Here is a 26,321-nt window from a genome sequence, read left to right on the forward strand (position 1 = left end):
CCCGAGTCAGTAATGTTAAATAGCTCTCTCCCTCTCCCTCTCTCTCTCTCTCTCTCTCTCTCTCTCTCTCTCTCTCATTTTATAAAAAGTTTGCTAATGCAAATCTTTAATCCTTTTCCTACTTTAATATTTGTGTTATACATGTTTCTTAAAACATTTGTACAAATACATGTATAGAATTAAATTCCTGAAAAATTCGTGACAGAAGGACCGCCCATCTATTAGATAATGTGAATATTACTCGGATGCTAGAAGTTAACCATTACTTAGCTCATTGTACTAATAATGACAATACATTATATATATTATTTTCATTTTCCATAATTTAATAATAATAATAAAGCTGAGTATACATGTGTGTACATTTTTCTCTACTGTTCTACAAAAGGTGTGTATTTACATGCATGTACCTGTGGTCAATGATATTCACACTTTACAGCATGATGTCTTAGTCTGTGAAATCGTACACGTCGTCAGGACAAGCTGGTTCGTCTGTCGGGATGGATAAATCCAACAGACTTGTATTTGCACTCTCCTTCCTGCTTCGTTTGTCATTTCTTCGGAGTGACTCGTTGATCCTCGTCACAATCCTCTCTCTCCAAACGTCCTCAGGTTTGAACTCCGGATAAAAATAGCAAACATAGTTTTTGAGTGCAGTCTTCCTTACTTGGTCCAGTTCATGCTTGTTATGTTTCCCTCCGCCATACCAGTTGTGTGTCCAGCGTAGTCCCCCCCCCCCCCCCCCCCCCCCCCCCCCCCCCCCCCGAATAGTTCAGGCCAGAGTTTTCGTGCAAGGTTTACAGCAAAGTTGCCGGTGTAACCGTGGTGGCTGTCGCTGGTGACCAGGGTCGCTCTTAATAGAATATATAGGGAAAAGAACGACTCGGAACACCGGCTTCTGCGCATACGTGGTATTTAACTCGAAGCGGTGCCCTACTGGTTTTAAATCCATAGTAATAATAAACCCCCTTCTCAGTTTTCTGTTTCGTATGAACATCATAACTTGAAAGATACAAATTAACTTTTATTATCCTAGTCCAAAATTGATATTTTAATGCACAAGATTTCTGAATTATGTCTAAGATATCTAATAACGAATAAACAACTTGAAAACAATGGCTTTTTATTCAAAGCATATTTACAATAGTGTTATCTCCATAACAATTCCTAAGTCATCTTTTATATTTTAATCACATGATAACAGGTGTGAACAAGGCACAGCTAGACGCCTTAAACTTGGATTAACGTGCAGGTGTAAACAATTACCTGTAAATATAATAACACCAGGTTATTCTACCGTGACCAACCTTCGTAATCATAAGTACAAATACCACTCGCCCAATTTACGAACAATACGTAGGCACATATTCAACATTGTTTTATTATTCATTTATTTATTTTGCATAGTATGTTTCTTCTCTCACCCTCTTTTATTTCAAATATATTTTCTGATTATCTGAATTCAAATTATCTCCGATATGCGAACAACCACACATCTACTGTATACAACTTGGAGGTTTACTTTGGGTGTTTTTGTACAAAAGTGGAAGACTTTCCTATTACGAGATAATTCTTTTTGTGTTAAAATTTAACCAACTAGGCTCTATATACATGTACATATAGCAGGGTCGTGTGTAGAAACCAGCAGGCATGAGGGATCGTGCCATCCTTCTTATTCCCAATAAAAACCATAAGCCAACAAAACTAACGTCTGGGGGCTTTTTCTTCTTCTGGAGTGAAAGGAAGCCAACCATAATTCTGTCATCAGATTTTGTTTTGACAATCATTAATATGTAGTATACTAAACCAAATGATCATCAAGCTTATTTTTATTTTATCTACATAAGAAATCTCTCTTTTTAAAAATAAAAATGATATTGTACAATAAATATGATAAAAGGAATAACAATTTAATCTATAATTATTATCAAAATCTCATAGAAAATATAAATAAAACAGATATGTTTTCAAATATCACTATCAATATCACTATGAAAAATCAATAGATTTTCATTTTCTTATAAATTGTGACTTCTTGTCCTATGACATTTTGTTCTACTATCATAAAATTGTAATTGTGACTTCTGGTTTTATTTTCTAATAAAACTGTGACTTTTTGTCCTGTGACATTTTGTCCTACTTTCATAAAATTTCTTTTTGTAACTTTTTGCCCATGGTCATATTGACCGTGACTTTGTAATTTGTAAAGTCGTAAATGATTTGAAAGGTACATAATTTCAGCACAAGGTATATATCAATTATGACTTTAAAGGTTGAAATATTTTCATGATCCTGGTTCTAATTATAGGAACATTTATTTGAATCATTTTTAATATCATAAAATTACAATTTTCTTATATCAAATTTATGACAAGGAACTACGTAAAAATGAGCAGTACTTTGAGTGAATCTCATTCTTTGCAGTCAGCCAATAATATGATAGGACTGGCTTCACGAGTATGTACAAAAGCCACGGTATCGACGTCCAGTTGTTTATATCATCATGAAAGCTGTCGTCTTTGGATCGTCGTTTGTCTCGCGTCTCGGAAGATCTACCGAAGCAGACCCGAGAATAAAATATTTTGGAGTTGGTGGCATGACAGCAAAGGAGCCAAATCAAGCCTGCCTGCAAAACCTGCTTCAGTATTCCCCTGATCGAGTTTTTATTCATCTCGGTGGAAACGACATCAGCGTTGACGGAAAACCTAGGAAGGTGGCTGAAAACGTCTTACAACTGGTGCAGGTCCTAGAAGACAGCAGAGTTGGAACTGTTCTCGTGGGACAGATTCTAGACAGGGGTGGTACTTTCAAAAAGAGCCCTGGTCTGACAAGCGATATCTTCAGGAGGAAGAGGAACAGGATCAACACAATTCTGCGAGCAAAGCTCGGAAAAAGATTTATTTTACTTCGACTGAAATATCCCCATGACTTTGCGGCTGATGGTGTTCATATTTCCCAGGGAAACCTATGGAAATATGGCGCACAGATAAGGAGAGCTCTTCTGACAGAGTAAAGCTCGAGAAGAAAACCGGCCCTTTTAAGGGCCACAGAAATATTTCGAAAAGATGCCTCAAATAACATACATTCAGAGAGACGAAATCTTCTTAAGATTCGAAACATATACTCCCTAATTACCAGTATACAGCCTCACCGAACTTTCTATCAAACACATAAAAATCCACAAATCATTTGTGTTCAGTCTTATGGTCCAAAATATATGTATAAAATTGGCATATCTTTTTTAAATAATTAGCCAAAGTAGAAATGTAATTGAAGAGAATAAAGATTATATCCTATTGCAATTGGTAAAAGGCTTTATTATATACCCATCAATGATTCGTTCTTTGATACTGTGGATTTCATAGCGTGTGATCCGGTTTTCCGGATCACCACACTGTGGTTTTCTGATTCCGTATCAGTATCCTCTGAAACTGATGCCGTCACAATGCATCAACGCAACGTTTTTTGCTTAAAATATTTCCCGCGTCACAAACAAAACTGCATACAAAAAACATAATTTCACTGTATGTCTGTATTTTTGATAATTTGGATTACATTTAGTATCTTATAAATGTGGATTTAAAATGCATAGGGGGTATATAATAAATTTATCATTACTACAGTAACTTGATCCGAAGAGTTGGATCACGTCTCGTTGACAGGCGCGGATCATCAGATTAAACTCGACGCTTCGCGTCTCGTGTGATCTGATGATCCCCGCCTGTCAACTCGACGTAATCCAACTCTTCGGATCAAGTTACTGTAGTAATAATATATATTTATTATATACCCATCAATGTATCGTTCGTTGATACTGTGGATTTCACAGCATGTGATCCGGTTTTCCGGATCACCACACTGTGGTTTTCTGATTCCGTATCAGTATCCTCTGAAACTGATGCCGTTACAATGACGTCACAATGCATCAACGCAACGTTATTTGTGGAAAATATTGACCGCGTCACAAAACAAAACTACGTACACAAAACATAATTTCATGGTTTTGATAATTTGGATTACATTTATCATCTTATAAATGTGGATTTAAAATGCAGAAGGGGGTATATAATAAATTTATCATTACTACAGTAACTTGATCCGAAGAGTTGGATCACGTCTCGTTGACAGGCGCGGATCATCATATTTCTTCGAAAAAAAAATGTATAATTCAAATCCAACAAAAAATCAACAGACTGATTGAAATGGATCACAGATTAGAATGTATCACAATGAGGGAAATTGGGATGTTTTGGAGAATTGCAAATTCAATGCAGAAAGAATTAAAAGGATCAGTAAATGATGTCATAATACTTGCCCTTTGACCTCTAAATATCAAGGCTCTACCATATAGAAATCTCATGCAAATGATTATGCACATTTTTACTGTATGCTCGAGAATGTCCAATATATAGGATGTTTTCTATTCGTTTTTCACAGGGTAAATAATTCATATTGTTCATTCCAAAGATAATTGATTATTGCATTAGTATAAATTTTCTTCTGGCATGTTTTCAAAGAAATGAATTTAAACTAATTTCACGTGTTTTGAACTACGTGAAGTAAATTACTTTAATGGGGTATGAACTCCACATCTCCATTCTTAACATTAATTCATCATATATTATCCACTTTTCAAATACTGAATGTCTGATATCATCATTGAAAAACACTAGATATATCTATAGATATGATGTTTACCTAGAAATGTAAACCTGAGTCGGTCAAAAACAGGCACCTGTCTTCTTTGTCAGGTTAGTGTTACATAATCATAATAAGTTTATTGGATTGGCTAGTTGTGCTTATTTAATTACAAATGAAAATTAGTCATGGGGCTTGGATTATTGTAGCTGCAATAATGTAGCCCTATCCAATTTTTTTTAATTCTGACGTTTTCGGGATAGGGCTACAATTCCATAGGATCTCCGTAATGGTGCAAAATAATTTTATGAATAACCGATAATAGCGAGCGCAGCGCTGGCTCGTACTGCGAGCTCTAATGACTAGAGCGCGGGAAATAATCCGAGCTAAATCTCAACCTCTAACAAGAAATTTTTTTGACGCCAATCCCAGAAATCCCAAGTACAAAATGGCGGATGGTTCGATTCGTAAAATAATAATAAACAAAATCTTTGAAGTATTACAAACCTTTCTTATTTGAAAGGAAAGGATGACAATCATATTCTTCCCCCTTTCTTTTTCTTTTTAAAATATTGTTTAAAGAAATGTAAACAGTCACGTCACAACTACCAGGCTACGTCACAACACTCTCGTTGCATTTCCCGCTAAACCGGTTCCTACATTGGCGAGAAGAGCAAGACAGTAATCCTACGTATTGACAGTGAACCAGATCAGTTTTCCTTGTTTTCAATATAAATTTTTTGAAAATGTATTCAGATATGCTGCGCTCGCCCCAACGGTCACACCGTAATCATATCAAACTCTGTGTATTAGTCCCAAATGTTGTTTACACCAAAAGGAGTACCAACTTTGTGCTCGGGCATGTCTAATAAAGGTGTTTTTCATTAAATACAATGTATAGCATGCAAAATTCTTCGTCTGCTCCGCCATGCTTGTTATTGCGAGATCTTGTAGGTGGATCTAATGAAAAACCTAAGCATTGACAATCAGCGCGAAAATGTAGTTACTCGAGCCACTTCGACAAAGAAAGGAAAATCATATTGCTGCAGAAAGAATTTACACTCTGTTGTTCGGTTTTTAACTTGATATTAAATTCAAACCTTTTCAATACCGACGAAATAGCTTTCGCCTCCATACTTTTCCATTGATGTAAATACTACCTTATATGGCATATGCAAATGACTTGACAATCGGAAGTTTATACTTCAGTACATCAAACATGGCGCACAAATATGAATCGAGAAATTGGAATTTATCGAAATTGTTGAAAACGGTAGAATAGAGCCTCACAAATCTTAAGTTGCAGGTTGTAAATTTATATATTGACTAAGAAACATAGAATATCATTTTATTTACGTAAAGAAAGTCAGGAAATGTTTAGAATGAGCGCAAATGTTGCGGGAGTGAATCACTCCCGCATTTGCACCATTACGGAGATCCTAAGGAGTTGTAGCCCTCTCCTAAAAAAAAAAAAAAAAAAAAATCAGAGAGGGCTACATTATTGCAGCTAGGATTATTCTGACCACAAACTATGTCGAAAATCTGCTTTAAATTCATAAGTAATTGCGCAAAAAATTAAAACTAAATACCTAAGCATTTCAACACCTATATAAAAATACTTCATTGACATAGCTAATGGCTTTTCGATATTAAAAAACACAATAGAGGAAATTCGAGTCACAACTTTGTTTTGAATTAGACTGGTAGAGTGTGATCATGATTCGCATTTATTCATACTAGCAATTAAATCATCGACAATAAAAACAATAATATTTACTTTTTCTTTTTAAACCACTATCTTACTTTCAAGGTATTGTTATCATAATCATACTATTAATCATGAAATAAATCAGTCGAGACTCGAGTACAGGACGACATTGGTGGGATGCCGATCTCGATGATTCTTGCATGTAAAATGAATAATTATTAGTAAGTTTCTGTTGATATTTTTGTTAAAGGAGCTGCACTAGTTATATAATTTAATATATTAGTTAAAATGCACGTCTTCTCATTAAAATATATGCATAAATGAAGTTCATATGCCGATCACAATTTCAGATGTAGAATTAAAAACCAAAGCATTTTCTGGTTTTTAAAACAAAATAATTCAATAATACCAATTGTTTTATTGTCTTTTGGGTTTTTTCATCACCATACTTCACAAGAATTGCTGATTACAACCATATAAAATGTTTACAATTACCTATGGGTCGAATTATGCGAGCGTCGAACAGCAGGGCTACCGCTATATTTAGAGCGACCCTGAGCACCAGCGACAGCGATCACCGCTACACCGGCATTTTTTGAATCCCGTTGTATTTCTCTGAGTCGCGATTCTGTTATCTGGAACTCTTCTGGAACATCTGCAAATACATCGCACACGGTATTGTTATCGCTGCTGGCAACTTGCTGGGTTTTTTCGTTTTGATGTTCCTGGCAATGTCGACAATGACGTTCGTGTTTCCAAGAACAGTCCTCAGCAGCGATTCGCAAGCTGACGCTCGGCGATTTGCCGCGTCCGTCTTCTTCTGTAACAGATTTATAGACTGCCGCATTTCCGCCATTTCTTTCATTAAGGCCACTTTGAAGTCATCATTCGCCTACAGTAATATATCATATTTTTTATGTGAAATTATTTAGTTAAATTTCAAACTTTAAATTTGAATAATAATATTAATATAATAAACTTTTCATTTCTTTTATCATATTAATTGTAAAATATGAATTAGATTCTAAAAAGAGATTATTTATTGATATCAAATAAAAATAAGCTTTGTGATCATTTGGTTTACTATATGCATCAATGATTGTCAAAACAAAATCTGATGACAGATTTAAGGTTGGGTTCCTTTCGCTGCCGATTGTTGTCAAAACAAGTAGTAAGTGAAATCATATAATAATTGCTATATCAACACCTTAATTTGTGTGTGTACGTGTTTGAACTGAAAGTGCTGAAGGTGATATGAACAGTCATCTAAGTGACTTTTTGTCCTGTGCATTTTAATCCTATCTGGTCAAAAGTCATCATTGTGATTTTTTGTCTTATAACTTTCTGGCCGTCTACCGTATTTCCTGTGTACTCTAATCACTGATCCCAGCACGCAATAGATAATCGGGCACATAATAAAACAATTAGCACCCCTCCAGACCCTGTGTATTACAGGTACACCACACCTGTGTTCTCAAGTCATTTGACTACATTTCGCCAGCAGTCGATAGTCGTTGGATAACACAGACAGTACACAGCATACGAACATGGGACGAGTGACACACGTACAGATCGTCCCCATTGCACACTGTACGTCTCCCCATCAGAAATAACAGAATCTGCATCACACTTGAAATAAGCACGACTTCGCACTTGCAAATCATCGTCACACAAATAACGCACAATGAAATGCGAATCCAATCGCATGGTACGCGGTGCTAGTTTTCTAGACATGATGACCAACTTGAAATTGACACTGATTACGATCTGTCCACTTTGGCAAAACTAATCTCATCTGGACATCACCAATCCATTCTCATTATCAAAGTGATTGTTATAACAACATGTCGGTGCTCGTAATTCCATGTACAACTACATGATCAAGGTGCACATAATTACAATTTCAAAGCAAGAGGCAAAACTAACGATGCCGCCTTTTTCAAACATTGACAGTTTGTTTAATTGAGAGCTGGTTTATACAATTGATAATTTTATTTTATTGAAAAACGCCGCAGATTTCAGAGTTTAATTACGTTAAATTGATAACTTGATCTGGGGTTTCAGTTCCCATTTCAGAAATGACATTCAGCTCATAAAATGATAAATATGACGTTATATTAATAATGTCATAATATGAAGAAGATTAATAAATTTGTCAATATAGAAAATAATCATAATAAACACGAAAGCCTTGAATTCAGAAATAACATTGGGGAGATAACTCGTAATTGTTTACGTTACAAAACCCAATAGAATTTTCAACCAATATTACCGCGACGGGGACAGGTAGCCGATAGTCATCCCGCGATGATAACGCGGTTTACCCGAGTTATCTGTAAATTACCGCGTTGGATTTTTACAGTCGCGGGAACGCGGAAAATAAGCAATCCGCGTTGGCTGTACTGTATTTGACTTACAATTATCAAATGTTGTCAGTTGATGCATGTTGAGTCTTCAGAGTGTGTTGACTAAAAAGTAGGTCACTGTGACCTACTTTTGGAATTTGACGTTTATATCTGAATATTTCAGATACTATTTGACTTCAATTATCAAACTTTGTCAGTTGATGCATCTTGAGTCTTTGGAGTGTGTCGACCAAAACGTAGGTCGCTGTGGCCTTCTTTTGGAATTTGACGGCTATATTTGAATACTATTTGACTTGTCAGTTGATGCATCTTGAGTCTTCAGTGTGTCGATCAAAAGTAGGTCACCGTGACCTACTTTTGGACAGTTATATTTAAATTTTCAGGTACTATTTGACTTAACATTATCAAACTTTGTTAATTGATGAATCTTGGTTAGTGAGAATTTTTGCCTGTTCTACAATGTATCAGAAGAGCGATTCTAGGCCCATGGGCCTCTTGTTTTGTTTACATTACATGTAATTATACTGAGGATACAGTAAAACGACACTGATGACATTGCTATATTTTGATTTAACATATATATATATATTATCCTCAGTTCAAATATTTTAGGAAAGGTGTCCAAGAATCTGGGATTAAAAGAACACAGTTCTTGATTCTTGTCAAAAGAATTTTTATAGTAGAATTTCAAATGAATAGGTTGATTTAATCTATGTTACCCCCCCCCCCCCCTAGGAACTTGAAATAATGTGTGTCAATAATAACAAGAGCACCACTAAGCGGAACATCCCCTCGCGATAGGAATGTGTTATAGCTATATATATATATATATATATATATATGTATATATATATAACTATAACATATATATATATATATATATATATATAAAGCACTAAATAATCACAACTAGGTACTGAAAATTTTCGCCCCAGCCCGGGGTCGAACCAGCGACCTACGGCACCCACCGCCTAGCAAGATTGTCAAACCAGTGCGTAAGTCCACTCGGCCACAACGACTTCCCTAAGAAAGGAAGCTTTGTTATGCTCCTAAAGCGCTACTTATACACACTGATGCAATCCCACACAGTCGCTGTGTCATTCAGTGTTTAAGATATTTTATAAGGAGAGTGGATCTCTCGATGCAATTGTATAGAATATTTAATATAAAGCACAAACAAACAATTATAACACCCAACCTTACGTTTACCCCTAGGATCTAAACGATACATGTGAAAATCAATTAATTAATATATAAAGCACTAAATAATCACAACTAGGTACTGAAAATTTTCGCCCCAGCCCGGGGTCGAACCAGCGACCTACGGCACCCACCGCCTAGCAAGATTGTCAAACCAGTGCGTAAGTCCACTCGGCCACAACGACTTCCCTAAGAAAGGAAGCTTTGTTATGCTCCTAAAGCGCTACTTATACACACTGATGCAATCCCACACAGTCGCTGTGTCATTCAGTGTTTAAGATATTTTATAAGGAGAGTGGATCTCTCGATGCAATTGTATAGAATATTTAATATAAAGCACAAACAAACAATTATAACACCCAACCTTACGTTTACCCCTAGGATCTAAACGATACATGTGAAAATCAATTAATTAATATATAAAGCACTAAATGATCACAACTAGGTACTGAAAATTTTCGCCCCAGCCCGGGGTCGAACCAGCGACCTACGGCACCCACCGCCTAGCAAGATTGTCAAACCAGTGCGTAAGTCCACTCGGCCACAACGACTTCCCTAAGAAAGGAAGCTTTGTTATGCTCCTAAAGCGCTACTTATACACACTGATGCAATCCCACACAGTCGCTGTGTCATTCAGTGTTTAAGATATTTTATAAGGAGAGTGGATCTCTCGATGCAATTGTATAGAATATTTAATATAAAGCACAAACAAACAATTATAAAACCCAACCTTACGTTTACCCCTAGGATCTAAATATATATATATATCCAAATTGTGTTTTTAAAAAATCACAGTGTCCGGTATAAAATATTAAAAGAAATTGAATAAACAGTACACAAAGTTAAAAATTTAACGCAAGCGCTTTCATTTTATAATCCTCAGGCGTTACATTTTAAAACTATTTTAAAATGTAACGCCTGAGGATTATAAAATGAAAGCACTTGCGTTAAATTTTTAACTTTGTGTACTTTTTATTCTATTTCTTTTAATATATATATATATATATATATATTATATATATATATATATATATATATATATATATATATATATATAGTGCTTTGTATATATATATATATATATATATACATATTAACTGTCTTCCCCTGATTGAAATGTGATTACTTAATTTTCGTTACTTACCTCTGGTATACCCAGGGTCGGTGTTTGCCCAACTCTTTGTTTTGTATATATTATATTATATATATATATATATATATATATATATATATATATATATATATATATATATAATATATTATATTATATATAATATATATAATATATATTAATATATAATATATATATATATTAAGAATAGATATATATTCTTTTCGTTTGTCCCGAAGAAGGGACGGGTCGTCCCGAAAAGTTGACAATCTGCTTGTTCGTGTCGTTGGTCATTTTAGTGCTTTGTATATATATATATATATATATATATATATACATATTAACTGTCTTCCCCTGATTGAAATGTGATTACTTAATTTTCGTTACTTACCTCTGGTATACCCAGGGTCGGTGTTTGCCCAACTCTTTGTTTTGTATTGTTTATAGGAGTTATGGGATTCATCATTGTTCGTTATCTTCGCCTTTCATCAATTATAATCACCGTACATAATTGTGTAATAAAAAATGCAGATAAGACACAGGTGTTTGAATTCTATATTTATCTGTACAGGCCTCAATGTACAAGGAAAGACAACTCTTCCGGAAGTTAAAAGCGTGCGCGACTCACAGAGGATTTGCCCCAAATCCTCATTCGTTCGTATTAAATTTGAACAGCTAAAAAATGCTGTTCAATTCTTATGTGTATATCCATTTACTAAATCACCGTTTGTTATATTGCTTCTATAAGTCTTGAAATAATTTGTTGCATAAAAAAAACTCCTAAGATCTGCCTAGGTCACCGTCGTATAGTGACATAAATCAAAACATAGACATGACGTCACACTTCATCTATCAGCATTGAACGATGCATTGTATTTTGTAGCTAGGAGACCACAAGATTGGGATGATAATCCCAAGTTCTCAATCTTAATCCGAGGTGTGACTTTGCGAGATCTTTGTAACTTCAAATCATTACGCTATCTCAGTCGCGTGCGCGTGCTTTAGACTATCCCAGTTCATAATCCGTTCATATTCAGTATGAACGGATTGTGTCGCGGGCTGAACTTGGTTAGTTCATACAGGAAAATGCGATCTGTAATATGAATACACATGTTAACAATGACAATTGACAAGTTATATGAGTTAAGTAATGAGGAATTACTCAGTCTGAAAATGTATATGTTTTACGCCTTATCTCCATGTCAAGGTCGAAGGCAAGGAAACTGCAAGAGGTAATATGCAAATATAAGAAATAGCCAACGATTATTCAGTGAACATGGCGTTATGAATAGCAAATGTTTCACTCTGTGCTCTAGTTCCGAGTTTGTGTACTGTAGCAGTAAGTGTTCGCTGTTCCCTTAATTCAACGACATCACTTCCTACAGTTTCCAAAGCGTGCGCAATGTTCACAGCATTTTCAAATGCAAGAGTTTGTCTCTCAACGTGTCGCTCAGATTATCTCCAAAATTACAATGAATAGACAGCTTCCTAAGTTCAGCTACATAAGTCATAATGGTTTCACTAGACCGTTGATCACGTTTAGGAAATCGGAAACGCTCGGCGATGACCGACGGTTTTTGGGTTTGGGTGATTGTTCAAATGATCAAGAATTTTTTGGTATGTGAGCTCTGCAGGCCTCTGGGGGTTAACAATGTTTTTTTCTTGAATAATCCGTATGTTTTAGCGTCTGCAATCGCTAAAAATGAAGGAACTCGGCGTGCATCTGGCACCCCATTAGCTTGAAAGTAGAGATCAACACGTTCTGTGTATTTCAAACATTTTGGTTGAGTACTACTGAAGAGACATTATTTGTCGATATGCGCATCTGGTGCATCAAAATTGGTACCGTATAAGTTTTACATTATGACCCCTGGGTCGAGGCCTCTGCTGGTGGACTGTTAGTCCCCGAGGGTCTTTACATCCCAGTAGCTAAGTACTTCGTTACTAGCTTGAAGATACGGATGTATATTTAATTGCTGTAAAAAATTTAGAAATTAATTTCAAAATTAAGGATTATCTCCCTTACACATAGATCTTATCCTTTGACGAATTTGACTCCACTTTTTTGGCACACTGTTTTCCCCTAAAATAGCTCTAAAACTCCATTGTTATTTCGGATTTCAAACATTTCGATTGAGCGTCACTGAAGAGACAGTATTTGTCGAAATGCGCATCTGGTGCATCAAAATTGGTACCGTATAAGTTTTACACACTTCCCATGTCTCGATAGATTAGTCAAAGGCAAAGATTTTACCAATATATGTTGTTGATTTGCATTAGGTGCTGCAATATCAAGGTTTTCACCGTCTGCAACGAATTAATCGTCCGCCATATCACTGATCTGTAATGTTTGTTGGGTAGAGAACCACCTCGTCTCCAAGAAATGTTGTGTTCCGTCAACAAATGCCAACAGATGTTTCAGCCATCATGGAACTGCTTTTATTCACAAAAGCACGTGTAGATATTAATAAGCAAGATGTGATTAAAATATGAATTACACAGTACCGGCACATAAGAATCGGGATAGATCTAATACATAACACACGGGACCTCAGGTTTTGCGATCTCATCTGAAAGACCGCCCTATTTAGTCACCTCTAACGGCAATCAAGGGGTACTGAGGACCTATTCTAACCCGGGTCCCCACATGATAAATGCATCGAAGATATTATGTACATATCTAACTAAAATTATTCTACCACTATCAATTTCGATCCAGGTTTTAAATATGGGCAATACAATACCCTTATATACTTTACAGCAAACAGAATACGGATAGAGAAAAATCTCCAAATTTCCGTCTCACCATGTTACAGCCATATTGAGTTTTTACAAAACGAAGAGTTGGGCTATCACGAACCCCAGAACACACCAGAGGTTGGATCAGGTGCCTAGGAGGAGTAAGCATCCTCTGCTGACCGGTCACATCCGCTGTGAGTCCTATATCCTGATGAAGTAAACGGGGTAATCCGTAGTCAGAATCAGTGTACCAAGAATGGCCTAACAACTGATATGAAATGCGTCGGATGTCATATGTAATGATAATTTCCAGACATTTGTGTTACGGTCATCTTGCTTTTATACAAAAGTTACGGACATCATAAGGGAATTCTAACACTCGATAATTCCGTAAATACGACGATTTATGAAAAACGTAGGCTTCAAATGGTTCAATCTAATAAGGAAACCGTAGGTCTATGTGTACCTATCAACTTTCACCAAAATGACAAGACGTGAACACACCAGTTTCTGTTTCCGACAGAAAATTGTGTATTCTACCTAATATATTCTGATCGTAGGCTGTTTACGGCATAGGGGGAAGGGGGCAGTCGGTGTACGTGTAACTCTTCATAGTGGTGGGGGGAGGGCACCATGTTTTTTATCCCACTTTTTGAATGATATCAGTTATAAGTGTTATGTCTGAATGATACTAGATAATGTCACATAATGCCATTGAATCAAGCTATTCTGTGCTTTGCCCATCTCTGCAGCTTTTACACATTCATGATACGTTTATATTCAGAAACACATCTGTTGGATTTGAAATAGTTTTAATTGGAGTAATTTGGATTCCAACAAGTTAATCAATCTATTATCTCCCTCTTCTCTTTTTCCGCAAGAAGAAACACATCCTTCTATAAACCAACGCTGATTGTTGTTTGAGAAAAGAAAAGTTAGATATATAAATCGATAATCGTTTTGTTTAAAATGTTTGTTAAAATATTGAAATCATGAATGATACAATGTATAATGGTCATTTATAGAAAATCTTACTCTACTTTTGATGTTGGCTATTAAGCATTACAATCATGATAACATATTAGCCTGATCACGTTGTTGTCTGACTGATACTAGTAATCAAATTTTCATAGGAATGACAAAAACTAATAGAATGCATAATACTTGCACAGTCGTGATGGGATACATGACTTTCGAGGTAACTCACGCCAATTCATATTTTTTTTAATGATACCACCCCTGTAAACAAGCGGAGAGTTATATTACCTTGTATAAACACTATACTAATATTTCATTTCAAAGTATAACATTGTTTTGATAAGTCGCAATATTGATTACAAGTAAGTAATAAAAGGGGGTGCTACTTTATTTTCCATTATTTAGAATTACACATGCAAAGCTATGCATTGAGTGACCCCCCTACTATTTTTGATAATAGTGGTGAAGAGGGAAGAATGTAAGCTTGAAGTCATGAATGTATTGACCCATTTTGGGACGGACAAGCCCCAATAAGATAAGTTAACTTCTCGTCCGGCTACCAACACCCTTTCAAAAAGATTTTACATGCCCGTATTATCATTTTCAAAAAAAAATTCATTTAAAAGTGGATGTCCCCCTATTTTCAAGGTGGAGCTTCGCCGAGTATAGGCTTAAACTTTGTAGCCCTTCACTGGCAATGGTGACGTCTCCATATGAGTGAAATGTTCTCGAGAGGGACGTTAAACAATATTCAATCAATATATCAATCAATACTCCCTAATACAATGTTAACGCTTCTTTGTCAATCTCAGCCTTTCTTAGAGATCTTGACGCGGACGCTATGGTCGCTCCATGATGTGTGACAAAACACCACCCAGTCCGTAAGGAGATGCATCACATTTTAGTTTCACGGGTCTCTTCGGATCATAATGACAGAATACTTGTTCCGACGTCATCATTTCCTTGACTTCCATGAAGGTTTTATCACACAGTGGCGTCCATTTCCAAGCCTTCTACCCTTGTAACAGTTCATTCAATGGTCCAAGGACAGTAGACAAATTGGGTATGAAGGACCTGTAGTAGCTAACTAACGCAAGAAATGAGCGAAGCTGCTGTAGGTTCTCAGGATTTGGAGCATTCGACACGGCATCCACTTTGTCTGGTGACTTCTGAAGTCCCTGCTCTGAGATCATGTGACCACAATAGGTGACTTGCTCCTTTAAAAATTCATATTTGTCAAGATTTGCCCGAAGACCGAATCTCTCTAAACGTTTCAATACTGTTTCTAGGTTTGCCAAGTTTTCCTCATCCGATTGTCCACTGATGATCATCGCCGGTTCTTCAATGGTTTTATATCTTAACATGCACGGTACCAAATGTAATTCAGATAATTAGTGTACGATAGTTATAAAACCTTCTCGCATTTCTCTAAAATATAAGAGCCAGTGCATGAGAAAGGGGTTCTTATAACATAAAAATAGGGTTTGATTGATAATTAAAGAGAAAAATATAAGGAATCAAAAAATACCAGAATTATTATTTTTTCTTACTGTTCAATGTTGAAAATATGTCTTTTATTACCATGACGTTAAAAATTTTAAGTCAAACCTTTAAAGTTAAACTGACATTACATATAATTAAATAAAACAAAGCTGCAAATCAAAGTACCGGTACATATGTAGTACATTTCAAGATAAAGGGATCGCGGCGGACGTGGCCGATCAACAGGGGACGCTTACTCCTCCTAGGCACCTGATCACACCTCTTGAATATCCAAGGGTCCGTGTTTGCCCAACTCTCTATTTTGTATTGCTTATGGGAGTTATGAGATTGGTCGTTGTTTGATAACTTCATGCGTTTGTGCAATTTTCATAACGTCGTATTCATATATCCTTTTACTGAAAAATTTTCTCTTGCTAAGATATGCTAGCAAAATATAAATATAAAAAACAGGAGACAAGTATTGAATTTGAATTAAATAGATGCACCCCCTGCTGCCCCACAACTGACAGCTGATGGATCTACATCAGCGGATGAAGGACAGTCCATTACATTACGGTGTACCTTGTCTACACTGGGTAACCCTCCCATCACGTGGAGCTGGGTGTGTGGAGATGACACACTGACCACTGCAGTGACCAATACAGGGACCCAGTCCGTGCTGACATTGACAACCAACAGAAAGTACAACCAGAGAACGTGTCAGTGTAGAGCCACAAGTTCAAGACCGTCATTATATTATAGCAGGACGTCAGGAACACAGACCATCATTGCGTACTGTAAGTAAATTCTAAAAGTTTATAACTACGCTAAGTGATGTGTAGGATCAGTTACAGGGCAGCGTTGATCGTTTCTTCATTTTGTTTACTTCATCTTGACAAACGTCCATCTTTCGAGATTATATTACATTGACGGTTTAAATCCATTGGAATGAAACCCGAGGTTTGAAATATGGTTTATCAAGAACACACGAAACATATTTAAATCACTCAAAATCATCAACATTTAAAATGTATTCAGATAATGTCTAATTCACGTTCATTATCAAATTCATGAAAAAGGAAGTAATGTTCATGGTAAGCCTAATTTAAAGTACTTTCCTAAGTCAAAGTCTGGTGCTGATTGTTTTCTGACTGTCCTGTTCTTCATTATAAAGTGTTATTTATGTGACCTAGTGAGAAAGGTGCACTTGCACTCCCATTTGGTCAACTTTTCAACTGTGTTGTGAAATGGGATACATTGTTCACAGTGCAGCACGAGTTATTTTCCCTGAATACAACGGAAGCACAACACGATTGGGTCTTCAAGTGATTGCGTCATTATATAAGGATTAGATAAAGAATGTACTATTTCTAATTGTAATTAAGTGTCAGTTAAGGAATTTTTGTAGAAATTAAGTGCAATTACTGACAAATGATATGACTGTACAAAATTTGTAGTCATTTATTACATTTACATGTCCGGTATACGATTTTTCGCAGTCCACGGTATCCAGTTTAGATCAGAATAATAAGGATGAGCAATTCTTCATTATTACTTTTTATCAATACTTTACTTTTTAACGACCAAAAAAATTGCAATGAATATGCCAGAGATTACACGTGCTACCAACGCATGTAATCATTAACTTTTATGCCTTCCACTCTGTGGACAAAATATGTAGAGTACATCAGATGTCAATGAACGGAACATTTTTTGTTTTAAGTATATCGAATCCGTATCTCTAATGTAATTTTTTCTGATTTCTGTTTTCTAACGTACGCGAGTGATTCAATCTTTTTAAAATTAATGTTTGTGTAAATCTATTTAACCAAAACTACACACAAAAATTCATCAAGCACGTAGCAATTACTGAGAGAGAGAGAGAGAGAGAGAGAGAGAGAGAGAGGCTGCTTTATTTTTTCCAACAACGTACTTTTACTGTTATCGTTACGTTCTGGTTATTGTAACTAGGACAGTTTGATCTATAGGCTGTCCTCTTTTCTCTATAGTAGTATTAAATCATAATGGAACTATGAAATTAAAGGAAACAAATGAATTTCAGGACTAACCACTTGCTACCCCCCCCCCCCCCTCCACAATTTAGGATTTGGAGCTTTTGGATTTTGTTATATTTGTTTTTGCTTTTCAGGAATTTTCAAACAATAATTGTGAAGTCAAGGTATCCTTGGCCCCCTTCCCCTTTTTAAAAAAAACAATGTTACATACCTACTATTATCACATGGTATTATCGTGATGTTGTTCGCAGGTGTCTGTTAATTATTATCATTGTTTTACAGATTACTCATGCAAGTTGTTGTATTGATAGACTGGACAGAATTAAGCACCAAATACTGGATACGTCTATACCCCCCTTGTTATTGTAAGAGATATGATACAACATGTTAAAACTCAGCCCATAATAAAGATATCGTAAGCTTTACAATACCCTATTGGTCACTACTATTTTATCTAAAGAGTAGGAGCCCATCGGTAAGCACGTCACCTACTTCCGGTGTAAGGACAGTAAGTGCAAAAATGAAGGTCATTAGAACAAAGATGCAGCATGCTATATCATGTGCATGTCTCAGACATTTAATATTTTTAAAATTCTGAATCCATATTTCTTACTGAAGTGATTTTTAATGTAATGAGACGTACATGTAGTGAGTTACGTTTTTGATACATCGATTTCCCTGAATCCATATCAATAATTAAATAATTTGATAATTACTGTGCAAATTAAACTTTAAGTACGGGGTGAATATTTCTGATTTATCACTATGTGTTTATGGCATATATATATATACAAAATCGATATCTTGTAGTGCTATTGATACCATAGGTAAGGATGTGTTTGCTCTAAAATGTACGTTTTACGTTTAGAAATAGTTGTGAATTTGAATAAAAATATGATAATTGAAAATGATAGTAAAATCGTTGCTTTATATAATTTTTGAATCTGCCGAATCTTTAGAATTTTGGGAGGGTAATTTCAAACGCATGGAAAATAACTGTAACACTTAATAAACTTTTTTGAAGACCTCATTAATGAATATTTTGATTTTAAATGGATGCACTCAAGACTAGCCTGTTGCATGATATTTTACAATGACATATGTATTTTATGTATTCTCTCTTGGCAGCCAGTATGTAGATTGTATGCAATAATTTAATTAAAAACTTATTTTTCTAAAACCTTTAACTGTATTACTCTTATCTACATCGAATATAGCACTAACTCTCGTGTCTCGAATATCCGTCAAAAGCAGTTTGATTAATTTTATTATCATGTAATGATGTGACGTTCCTATAAATGATAAAATACTAGGCCTATTTCGATTGAAAAATTTGATAATATTGAGATCTGGTTTGAAGTGCGTTCACATGTGATTAAAACTCTTCCAAATGAAAGTAAAATTAGTAGCGCCATATATATCATTCATTTTCTCCACAGACATAGGGGATGCTTACTCCTCCAAGGCACCCGATCCCACCTCTGGTGTGTCCATGAGTCCGCTTTTGCCCAACTTTCTATTTTGCATTGCTTATGTGAGATATGAGGTTGATCACGGTTCGTTATCTTCACCTTTCGTTAAAAGCACTTAACGCTTTTCCTAGCCAAATTCCTCTGTGATGGTGATTCTAGCTAAATTTATTAACTGGAACGAACTTCATAGAAATAGTGGTTAGACTATGCCTACTAAAATGGAAATATACCATATAATCTGTCTGGAACAATTTTAATCTAAAACTGCTGTGAATGGGAGTCATAACAAGTCCCTCCTTTCAAAGAACATACTATCTACTTTTCAGACCTTCTTAAAACATTCAGCTTTTTGAAAATCGTAGCTAGATACAATGTCTTAAGTTTTACTACAGTTTAGTTTGGCAGTGGGGAAGGGACACAACTTCAATAGTCTTTCACTTCTGGAAACTGTATTGCAATATATATCAACAGTCTCTGCCATTTGTTACATTTTCTATTACATATTATAAGTTACACACAATGAAAAAAGTAATACATATCTTTTACCATTAAGGGGAGATGTTCATAGTTTTCTAACAAACTTTCCACAAGGAACATTGCAATTCAAAACGCATAATTCAGACAAATCTTGAATTCTCATTAAATAGTTGTACCCCCTGCTGCCCCACAACTGACATCTGATGGATCTACGTCAGTGGATGAAGGACAGTCCATTACATTACGATGTACCTTGTCAACACTGGGTAACCCTCCCATCACGTGGAGCTGGGTATGTGAAGATGACACACTGACCACTGGAGTGACCAATACAGGGACCCAGTCAGTGCTGACATTGACAGCCAACAGAAAGTACAACCAGAGAACGTGTCAGTGTAGCGCCACAAGTCCCAGACCGTCATTGTTGTATGACAGAGCGTCAGGAACACAGACCATAACCGTGTACTGTAAGTAAATTCTAAAGGTTTAAACCTACAAAAACTGTAACTGTACATTAATACACAATTTCCGTGTTGCCCGATAGTTACTTCCTTTTGTGGAACTCTTACACACATTGAGACGCAAAACACACTTTCGTCCACTCGCTATGTGTACAAATTTTTATTGCTGTCTTCATATATTGCCTAAAGGATGATTATCAGACATTATGCAACCACTCAAACTGTAGGAACACACACTTTTAGTAAGATTATGAGTATTTGATAATTAAATAACTCAAAAAAAAAAAAACGGATTATCACCATCGTTCTTTGATTAAAGTATCACGCGTGCAGAAGAGGAAATAAAAAATAATAATTTTATATTTGGCTTAATGGCCAAATTCCAACAAATATAATTATTGATATGGTCAGTTTAATGTATACCAACAGCTGATGTAAATAAAATTTACGCTTTCATAACTTTTATCCTTATTTCACATAGCCTATGGCAGATTTATAAATCTTGTACCAACGCAAGCGTTCAATAGAATACTGAATGCACCTTCATAACAGAAGAGCTCATATATGGGAGATTGCGTATTTCAGATATCATCTGCTTGGTGATAATTATTCCGATTCTGCACTTTGCAATGCGGATGACGTCGTAATACTGTGTTGTAAGTGATTCATCTTTGGTAAAAAAAAAAAATAATAATGATAGGCGCATTCTTCGACAAATCCCTTACCATGCAAAAACAATGTCTCTCTATTTCCCGCTCAGCATATGTGAACATTCGCAGAATTGGCTGTATCCGCTCATTTATCAATGATGAATGATGTACAACTCTAGTAAACTCGTTAGTTACATCCAGATTATATTACGGAAATGCATTGCTTTATGGTGTTCATTCGCAACACACCAGCAAACTTCAGAGGGCACAACACACAATTGCAAGATTAATAACATGCTAAAAAAATCCGACCATATTACTCTTGTTCTAATAGATCTTCACTGGTTCCCAGTTGAATACATAATTCAATATAATATCCTTCTTCATACTTTCAAATCTCTCAACAACTTATCTCCAGTTTACATAAAGGATATCCTTACAGTTTACAATCCCACACGATCACTAAGATCATAATCTCTGCATCTTCTCCGGATACCTCAGACATGTACGAAAACACATGGGGATCGACGTTTGGATAAGGCCGCATCGAGTCTCTGAAATCCTCTGCCTTTTAAACGCAGACAATGTACTTCACTGTCTAGTTTTAAAGTGGATCTCAAAAGGCATCCTTTTAAATTAGGTTTTCATTTGAGATTTGTTTACATACTCAGTGCTCTTACACTGTAGCTCTTACGGTGCTGTTACATTCTTTTAACCAAAAAAACCCCCAACCTTCAGTTGCTATTTGAACTGCAGTTTGTTATTATACTGATGTCCTTTCTATGTATTTAATTGAATTTCTTAGGGTTGTTTTAAAGTGTTTTATATGTTATTAGGGTAATTATATCATTGCATTAGGCGCCATATATTAATATTAATAATTATGCATTTCAATTCTGATACTATGAATATTTCTTTTCACATGTATGTGCACATCGATTTTATTTTATCTTTTCTCTCACATTTGCAAAGCGCTTTAAAGAATTGATGTTGATAGGGTGCTATATAAATCTTTTAATTACAATTACAATAGCGGGTACCAACGACCGGTCCAAATTTCAGACCCGCGTGCAAAAATACATATCAATCCCAAAATTATGTATTCGCGAAAAATTCTCAAGTGGGACGTTCAATAATAGTGAATAAAATACAATACGTGTTCACGCGTAGCAATCAACATATCAAAGTTTCAACCATGAAAGGTGAAGATAACGAACAGTGATTATCTCATAACTCCTATAAGCAATTCAAAATCAATAGTTTGGCAAACACGGACGCGTGGGCACGCCAGAGGTGGGATCGGGTGCCTAGGTCGAGTAAGCATCTCCTGTCTACCGGTCACACCCGCCGTGTGTCCTCTATCCTGATCAGGTAAACGGAGTTATTCGTAGTCAAAATCAAAGTGCCACGAACGGCCTAACACTCGTTATGAAACACGTCAGACAGCATTTGACCCAATGATAGGTTGTATTGACGAACTAGATCGTTATAACGACCATGAGATAAATCAAGGTAAATCAGAGATATCAATAACAGTTTTCACAATAGTTATTCAATGTATCACAAATTCCACATTATAATGAATGTACATAGGTTTTTACCAAAGTAAAGTAATGTATCAAATATTCCGCGATATAACTTTGACATGCAAAAAGTCACCCGCATGTGATCAAAAGAATAACATTTTATAAGATCAGCTTCCGGACACATTTTCCATTTTTAAAACATCCATTATAAACACTATATCGTTCGTATACAACATTTAAGCAAGAAAAATGCAGCATATGATGAATAGAAGATTGCATGCCAAAATCATATCTTTTCACATCAGAATTCGGATCCCATATCAAATCTTGGACTGATATGGGGGTCACGCTGGCTGATCTGACATATGATATGGAGTTTAGCATGTGAAATTCTTTCTTTATAGCATTTTCAAACTATGTTGAAGACTATCTCATGATCTGAGAAATGTAAAAAATGCGACAGGTTTACTTTTCTGTAAGAATATTCGATCTTCTTCTCTGTATGTTGATGGCGTTGATGTCATGAGAAATGCATACAAATAAAAGGATTCAATGGTTTTCAACACCTTTTTTTAAAGAGTTAATTTGGATTTTAACGTTTTAATAGCATTCTGTAACTTTGATATTAAAAGAGCAATTCAATGCCAATGACACATTTGACATTCACAATAATTGATATATAGAATGTTAGATATAATTTCATGCTCATGGAGGAAGAAATCTAGAGATTGTTTTTATGAAAACCAAATGTCTCTCCAGCTCCCCAAATTGGAAGTGCTCCAAATGAAATTTCCTCCCCTTAATGTACTGCATGGTATGGAGGAGAAAGCATAAGCAGAAACATAGACAATATGAACTCCGATAAGCCACATTGGAGAAGTGTTCACAAACTATTTTAAACCCTCCAACTTTTAGATCCACTATAATTTTAAGGACAACAATTGGATCCTCCTGTCCCTGCAAAATGCACATCTGCGAATAGCATCAAAGTATTGTACACTATTTCAAGTCTATCGGATAAGTCATACAAGAGGAAAAGCGTTCACAAGCTATTTCACATCCCTCACCCCTCTTAGATCCACTATAACCTCTAGGAAAATAATCGAATCTTCCTGGCCCGACAATATGCATATCTACAAATGGCAATGAGGCATTGTACAAAGTTTCAAATGTATCCGATAAGCCACATAGGAGGATAAGTGTTCATAAGCTTTTTCACATTCTCCACCCTTCTTAGATCCACGATAACGTTTAGGAAAATAATTGGATACTTCTGTCCTGACAATATGCACATCTACAAGCGACAATGAAGCATTGTACAAAGTTTCAAATCTATCCGATAAGCCATATAGGAGGAGAAGTGTTCACAAGCTATTTTACACCCTCTGCCCCTCTTAGACCCACTGTAACTTTTAGGAAAATAATTAGATTCTCCTGTCTTAACAATATGCCCATCTAACAATGCCAATGAAGCATTGTTCAAAGTTTCAAATGTATGCAATAATCTATATAGGAAAAGTGTTCACAAGCTATTTCACATCCTCCACCCCTCTTAGATCCCCTATATCTTTTATGAAAACAATTCGATCCTATTGTCCTGACAATATGCACATCTACAAATGGCAATGAAACATTGTACAAAGTTTCAAGTATATCCGATAAGACATATAGGAGGAGATGCGTTCACAAGATTTTGTGACACACAGACGGACGGACGGACGGACGAAAAGTACAAAAACAATATGTTCCCCCTGAAAGAGGGGGGGGGGGCATAATAACTGCACCACATATCAAGCTTTAAAAATCCACAATGAGATATATTGATTTTCTTTAGATAAGGTTTTACTTCATCTAGAACGCAAAGATATAGGAGTGGTCGCGGTACCTTTCGCATCGTGACCCTGTATTGCGTTGTAAGTTCCGAGTCCGGCACGTATCGTAAAATCTATTATGTAAGCATAGACTGTGATTGCCCCTTCCCCAAACGAATTGAGAGTTAGAGGTCTTTTGGATATGACCTTAAAAACGGAGGTCCTGTGTCGCGACAGCCGTTGACACGATAACGAATCCTCACTGCTACGGCCCTGAGCGCTAAGCATAGGTCTAAAGGATGAAGTGAAATGGCTTTATGAGATGCTCCCAATATATTTATGAAAATAAATTGGGATTGATCACTGTTCATTATCTTCACCTTTCATACGGTATACATGTATTTATGAATTTATTTACCAACACACTTAATTTTGATCAATGGTATTTAGTTATATACACGTGTAGTTATCCTTATCAGAAATAGGTTGACGTTTCTGAATCTAATTTTCTAAATAAATAATTATATCACTGCTCCAGACGAAATATTGGAAATCCGAAATAACAATAAACTTGTAAGAACTTAAAAGAAAAACAGATTGCCAAAGACTAGAGCCAGATTCGTCTAAGGATCAGAGCTATGCATGGGGGAGATAATCCTTAATTTTGAAATTAATTTCTAAATCTTATCACAGCAATTAAACATTCGTCCGTATTTTCAAGCTAGTAACAAAGTACTTATCTTCTGGGCTGTAAAGACCCTCGGCTACTAACAGTCCACCAGCAGAGGCCTTGACACAGGGTCACGGCACCAATGTTGATACACCAGATGCGCATGTAGTAGCAATATCATTACTTTTCATTACAACGGATAAATAACATAATTAAACTATCAATCACACATGAAAGGTGAAGATAACGAACAGTGATCAATCTCATAAATCCTATAAGCAATTCAAAGTAGATAGTTGGGCAAACCCATGCTGCATAAGGAAAATATCTCTAATGTATGTCAACAATGTCTTGCATACCTCAAAAAATCAAAATAACTAAAACTTATCCCCTTTAAAAATACCCTCACTCGTTCTGTTGTAAAAGCTTTCAAAACTCAGATATTTATCGTTCCATTACTTGTTAATACTATGCAATCATACATGTTTAACTTTTCATGAAATGTATATGACGACAATTTGCCCAGAAACGTCTCCTATATGATATGCTTAGTTCCCGTATTTTAAATTACTGGTCTCCAGCGCGTGTTAAATGTACATACATGAAAGGAAGCTGAAAATAAGGAATTATTATTAACAAAGTTATATTTTCCTTTCTTTAAATAGACTATGAAGTGGTGGGATATATTTACAATCTCGGACTATCAAAAACCGTATACAAGATGTAAATTTTGCTTTTACCGATAGAGAGGAAAACAGCATTTTGGTACCATCGACAATCGCACTTGCAGAATCGTATATTACGCTCTCAACCGTGTTAAAAACCGGGACAAATATCTTGTAATTTGTTTGAGGAGTGTTGAAATTTTAATGACATACATTTATTTGCAATGTTCAAATGTAGAAATAAATAATAAAATATCAAAATATATGTTAACATTCTCTCTTACATTTGTTAATACATATTATGCATCTTATAAGTTACAAAAAAAGACAAAAAAGTAATACATATCTCTTA

General features: G+C 35.6%; 1 protein-coding gene and 1 pseudogene across 1 annotated transcript in view; one reads left to right on the forward strand and one right to left on the reverse strand.

Annotated features, from left to right (window-relative positions):
* LOC130048686 (hemicentin-1-like) overlaps positions 1–26,321 on the forward strand; it is a 110,057-nt gene that overhangs the window by 33,918 nt on the left and 49,818 nt on the right. The window contains exons 4-5 of the mRNA XM_056145705.1: positions 16,723–17,019; positions 20,357–20,653. Of these exons, the coding sequence (XP_056001680.1) occupies positions 16,723–17,019; positions 20,357–20,653 (594 nt within the window). The remainder of the gene's footprint in view (positions 1–16,722; positions 17,020–20,356; positions 20,654–26,321) is intronic.
* On the reverse strand, positions 349–7,211 carry LOC125682969 (uncharacterized; annotated as a pseudogene).

The sequence above is a fragment of the Ostrea edulis genome, chromosome 1 (assembly GCF_947568905.1).
Source record: "Ostrea edulis chromosome 1, xbOstEdul1.1, whole genome shotgun sequence".
NCBI lineage: Eukaryota > Metazoa > Mollusca > Bivalvia > Ostreida > Ostreidae > Ostrea > Ostrea edulis.